At 39.9% G+C, this 6000-nt stretch overlaps 1 protein-coding gene across 1 annotated transcript; it reads left to right on the top strand.

Moving 5' to 3' along the window:
* Window positions 1–249: 249 nt before the first annotated feature.
* Window positions 250–4987, top strand: LOC107843862. The gene is made up of 2 exons (XM_016688263.2): window positions 250–965; window positions 3152–4987. The coding sequence occupies exon 2, from the start codon at window positions 3183–3185 to the stop codon at window positions 3987–3989; it is 807 nt and encodes a 268-aa protein (XP_016543749.2). The 5' UTR covers window positions 250–965; window positions 3152–3182; the 3' UTR covers window positions 3990–4987.
* Window positions 4988–6000: the final 1013 nt, after the last annotated feature.

The raw sequence follows: 6000 nt of genomic DNA, 5'->3' as shown, positions 1-6000 counted from the left end.
ACCAAGATAACAACTTGGAGGGACCCACAAAGATATACTTTCAATTTAAAATTCTTCATTTTGCTGACCATTTTCCATTTGTTTCATTTGTAAATATAATATACACAACATCACATATATCAGGGGGTCCCACGAGGAACCTTCCAGGAAATTTCAAGATATCCTACCCCTACCCTCTCACCCCACTCGCGTGCCCGATACCCCACTCATAGAAATATATATACATGCACATAGAGATTAGAAAGGGTGTGGGAGGGGGGGGGGGGTATTTGTTGGATTGTTCCTTTTTGCTTCTTCATCATCATCCTCATAGAGAAAACAGAGAAGACCAATACCATGATTTTTTTTCTTTTCTTTCTTTCTTTTCATTTCTTCTATGAAGGCACACTCACGATATATACCCAACTAGAAAGAAAAATCGAAGAGGAAGAGAGGTTGAAATAGGGAGATCGAGGAAGAGGACGAGAACAAGAATTCACTGAGTTGCTTATTTTTTAGGTGAACTTTTTTGCCGGAGGTCCGTCCAGTGTGTCGACTTATCTGACCCATCTCGAAATCAGGGAAATCTCATCGTTTTCTTACAGGCTCCGAAGTGAATCTGGCCTAGAAACATCAGAACGTGTTAGCGTCGTCTTAACCCGCTGTTTCAGCCATCATCAGAGCTCATCGGAGCTCACCGGAGCTCGGTATACATCAAGTTTCAATTTTCTATTGGGTCGTTGGGATTTTGGGTTCATCTTTTATTTTGTTCATCGTCGATATCAGATTTCGATTGGTTTCATGGTCAATCGGGTCCTCGTTCGTGATTTAAATCCTGTGTTGGGAGTTCATACTCGCTGGTCCCGAAGCTACTTGGCTATTATTCTAATATCGAGTTCGGAGCTTATTCGTCGTTGAGGTGCTATCGAGGATTCCAAACTCGGATTTTCTTAACTCATATTATCAACGAAATTCAATATCGGAAGGTTCATTTCTTAACCCGCTCTTTTTTTATTTATCCTGGTGTGTCGAATTGGTTGTGATTATGTGTGATGTTATTATGTTTGTTGGCTTTATTGTTGATGTTGATCATGATGTTTGTTGAGTTGGCTATGGTGGTTTGAGGAAAGAATTTGATCATGTGTTGATTGTTGATTGATAAAAACGAAGCTAGCGGGGGGTGGAATTGAGAACTTGATAAAAGGGGTTGAATTATATTAACGTGAGTTTATTATTATTTTTGTTAATCCGGAATAGGCATAAATATTGTGTGAACGTGAAAGAGTTATGACATTTGGAAACAAATAGGCAATGTAAGTTCGGGTAGGCAAAATTTAGGATTTAGTTTTTAGTTGAATGTTTAAATATGGAATGTTTATTGAATATTTTCTATGTTTGTCGTACTTGATTCGATTGTATCATTTGACCGGGGAATGCCCCGAAGTACTTGTATTATTTTCTCAGGGGGATTGCCCCGAAGTATTTTGTACTCGGAGGACGTCCGTGATGAAGGCCCGAGGCATCGGGTAGCATGGGAGTGTAGTTAGGATTAGGGTAGGTTAGAATAGGATTTATATTTTCGTATTTCTTTTTACTTTGGTCTGTATAATTGGACTAAACATTATTTTGGGGATTTGTTTGGGTGTGTTGTTTGGTTGATTTCCTTATGTGTTTCGTGTGGTTTATACACTCGTTGATGTCAAGTTAGCTGATACTCCCTACCAAGAGACCGTAGTCAAACCACGGGATTGAGGGGTACCTAACACCTTCCCCTCGATCAACAGAATTCCTTAACCGGAATCTCTGTTCGCAAACCAGTTTCAAGAGTCAAAATGTTTTGAAAAGGATTTTCCAAAGGTGACTTGGCACGCCAGATTATGTCAAGTGGCGACTCTAAATAAAAAATATCAATAGTCCTTTTTAAAAACAGATTTTCATCCTTTTGTCACTTTAATAATAAATACCCTTTCGAACCATAAAATCTAATCTTTTTCGTGTTGAAAAAAGGGGTGTGACAGCTCTGGCGACTTTGCTGGGGACTTTTCAGGATTTGATCTTATTTTTTTGGAGTTATATCAGCTTAGTTTGACATTATGGGTGTATAAACGTGTTTGTTTGATTGTTTGTATTGTTTTATCATTATGACATGCTTACGTGCTCTTTGTTTATAGTTTTCTTATGTGTTACTGCTTTATATCTGGCATCATGCGCATAACCCGAGTCAATTCTTTCTGCAACAAGTTCTATAGTACAGGCTATGTACACGACCTATAGTTGAGTCACCCTTATCTTAGGGGGGGAGCCGTTGGCTGGTATGGTGTAGGTGGACAGCCAAAACAGCCACTATCGACCATACGCTCCCTCAAACGACCTTGTTAGTAAACCCCAGCGTAGGTCAGCCTTTAGGTCATACTTATGTGCATCATATTGAGACCTAGTTGGGCCCATTTGGTCCTTTGTAGGAGACTCACCTCTGACGCATTCCTACGTGCTAAATGTTGCATCTTTGAGGATAATGGGGTCATTTGATGGACAGATTTGAAGAAAACATGTGTTAGAAATAAAATGTGTAGGCGATGAAAAAAGTGAGTTGAAAAAAAAAAGGAGTTAAAAAAAAGAGTTTCGTAGTTTTTAGAGTTCTTTATGGCTTTTGCTTTTCACAATCCAAAAATTCAAAAAGATTTTTTACCTTTCACACTCATTTTCTTAAAAATACCAAAAAGATTTTTCTGTCATAGTTGTTGATGTCAATGTTATGTGAAGTGTCTAATTAAAAAACCCAAAAAGATTTTATTTCTCATCGTTCGTATGTAATCACGTCTCTCCAGTCAAGTCTTAGTTCGTTTTAATCCTTAATTGTCCAATCTGGATGAACTATGCATACCTGATTCCCGTCCCTAGGGGGGCGGGATACGTAGGCAACCCTCTGTGGGTCCGGTAATCTTTATCTTTTTGCCTTTGTCTTATCCTTAGCTTAGGTCTTTTTCCTTATAATTTGGTGTTGGTAGCAAGTCTTAGCCAAGTAGGCTGATTTATTCAGTGATACTGTTTGGAAAATTGGAGTCATAAAGTGGTCTGTCCCTTCGACATATGTCCGCGTCAAGGTCCCAAGGGTTGGGAATCTTTTGAACTTATCAAATTCTTTGAGATAATGTCTCATGTGTCATTACAGGATGGATCTGTCCACAAAGTCCAAAGTCTGAATGGTTGGCAAGGTGCCCAAAAAGTTAATCAAATGGTGGGGCACATTTAACTACGTCGAGCAACAGGGGTTGGCAAAGAAGTTAGGAACTCTTACTTCCCTCCTAGATATTACGCCCCGCCCAGACCTGATCGAGGCTATATCGACTTTTTGGGATCCAAGTTGTTTGGTGTTTAGGTTTGGAAATTTTGAAATGACGCCTACTCTGGCAGATGTATCTGGTTTCTTTAAGTTGCCTTGCATTAAGAAAATAATGATTTGGGCACGGACTTATTCTCCCACACGGTTTCTTCATGGTTATGGTTTAAAGTCCAATAAACACTTGACGTGTCTTAACCAATCTTGGGTCTTCTTTGATTATTTGTATTCTCGATTTGAGCCTTCAGACGGTTTTGATTGCTTTTGGGATGAGTTCTATACAACCAAGGAGAATTGGGAGAAACGTTGTCTAGAAGTCTTCGCTCTCGCCTTGTTGGGAATTTTGGTCTTCCCATTAGAAGAAAGACGGGTTAATACTCACTTTCAGACTGTAGTGATGGCCTTATTTCATAAAAATCTAGGGGAAACATTCACACTCGTACCTATGATCTTGGCAGAAATATATAAAGGTTTAACTGAGGTTAAGGGCGGGATAAGATTCTTAGAGGGAAGCAACCTGATATTGCAATTGTGGATGATGGAGCACTTGCATGAGCCTTCTTTGATTAGGTTGGATGTGATTGATCGTTGTATGCCTGAGCAAGTGAATGCCATGAATCAGAGAATGCATTTTGATAAGTTCTCGCTGCCGATAGGGATTAATGCTTAGACTGAATTTCTTGAGTCAAGAACTGAAGACAACATTCTGTGGACCTATATCTGGTTTTGTCCAAAAATAATCTTGTGTGGTTGTCGGATGCAACCTCTTTTAGTCTTGTTATGAATCAATTGCACCAGATCGTACTCTTCTTTTAGGGTAATGTTCCAGTTGGGTAGACTGCAGGATGTTCCACCGGTAATGGACCTTCTGAAGGATGTAGAGCATTTTAAGGATCAAGCCTTAGGAGAAAGTAAATACGAAGAATTCTGAAATCACACAATAAAGCTAGGTGTGGATACTCTCAAAGTAGGTCTGGATAATCCAGGGTACACTCAAAGATATGATATCTGGCTGCAAACCATACCTCGGGGTATTAGTAGGCCATTGCCCTTGCAACTTAGAGGAAGAATACATGAAGAATGCATTATCGATGACAGTCAGGATGAAAGTGCGGGGCTCAAAGTGGAGACACTGAGAGTTCAGTTATCAGATTTGCTCAAGACTATAGAAAGGTTTCGGAACAATCTCTCCAGGTGCACTCTCCATGAGGTGGGGATACGTGCCAGAAATTTCTTCCTAAATATCAGGGTATCTTTGCAGGATATGCTACAGAGTTTGAATGGGAGAAGAAGAACTTCACAGACAGGTCCATCTCAGCCCAGGTCATCCCACAGCGCACCAATGTGAAGGGGCAACTCTTATCTTTTATTTAGTTTGAGTTCTTTATTTTTCTGTCCTTGTATTATTGTGTCTCTGTTCAGTCGGGGTCAAGTTTGTTTTAAACGTTAAGAGTCTTTACTAGGAGTATTACACATGTTATCTTATGGGTCTAGAATGTTGTTTAGTCTTTGTTGATCAATTTTTAAGCTTTCTTAAACTCGAAGTTTGTTTTAATTGTCTCTTTTATGAAATGTAGTGAAGTTGCACAATTGTTTCCTTTTGTGTGTTCTTTCTAAAAAAAAAAAATCTTCAACTTTGTGGTGTTTATGCAAGCATTGCCCGAACTACGCAAGATCTGATTCATGTATAATATGATACGTAGGCAACCTACTTTTGGGTTCGATCTAATCATTTTGTTTCTTCAATTTTTCCCAATTTTCCTCTTTTAAAGAAAAACAAAAGCCATAAAGAATGATAAAAGGAAATGAGATCGCGAGAGTAGGAAAGAAAGAAAGAGCAATAAGAGAAGAAAAGAGAAAGAGAAGAGACTGATGCAAAAGAACAGAGAAGTGAAGATGAAAAACAGAAAGCACTAGGTGTGATAATGTAATGGGGAAATCGGGATGATGTTAAAATGGCCTCATTACCCTCAAAGGCCGATAGAAATGTGCATAAACCTAGGATGTATACAATGTGATTTCTATGCTTGTTGCCTGACTTAATCCAAACGGGTTTTGTCTTTGATGAGCATGTTCTTTCAGATAAGTGGCTGGTTTGTAGCACTCTGGCTATTCATCCGTACTTCACTAGATCAAAAGTGAAGCTTTCCATGGCTAGTAGGGAGATTGAAAATTCACTCATTGACCTTGATCAGGATCCCATGGAAGAAAGTTCAGAATGCAATGATGAGGTATTGAGACTTAGATAACAATTTCTAGATATACACCGAGCATGGGCTAGTGGTCTGCCTCCTCCTCCATTTCTTAAAGATCTTGGGAATATCCCCAATTACCCACCGCTCTCTCAGGCACAATTCTCTGTTCCTATTGAGTCACCAGAGCATGCACCAGGATTCACTCCGCGACAATATTACCCTGGCACTTCTAGTGTGCCCCTGGCAGTTCCTCAACCAAGGGCCGTGACTCAGCTGGCGCCACCGGCAGCGCCTTTGTTCGTGGCTCCGCCACTACCTGAAGCTCCCACATATGCTATACGTCTGATAATGGTGCTTCCTCGGTCTTCCAGTGAGCCAGTATTGAAGGTTTCAGATAATCAGTATTATGCCCCAGAGCCTACTTCGAGAATGAATGAACCGTATGGGTACGCTCAGCCACCTGCATTTCCATTTGATATGGAGAAA

This window comes from Capsicum annuum, chromosome 10 (genome assembly GCF_002878395.1).
Source record: "Capsicum annuum cultivar UCD-10X-F1 chromosome 10, UCD10Xv1.1, whole genome shotgun sequence".
Taxonomy (NCBI): Eukaryota; Viridiplantae; Streptophyta; class Magnoliopsida; order Solanales; family Solanaceae; genus Capsicum; species Capsicum annuum.
This window is presented reverse-complemented; position numbering and strand designations above follow the sequence as displayed.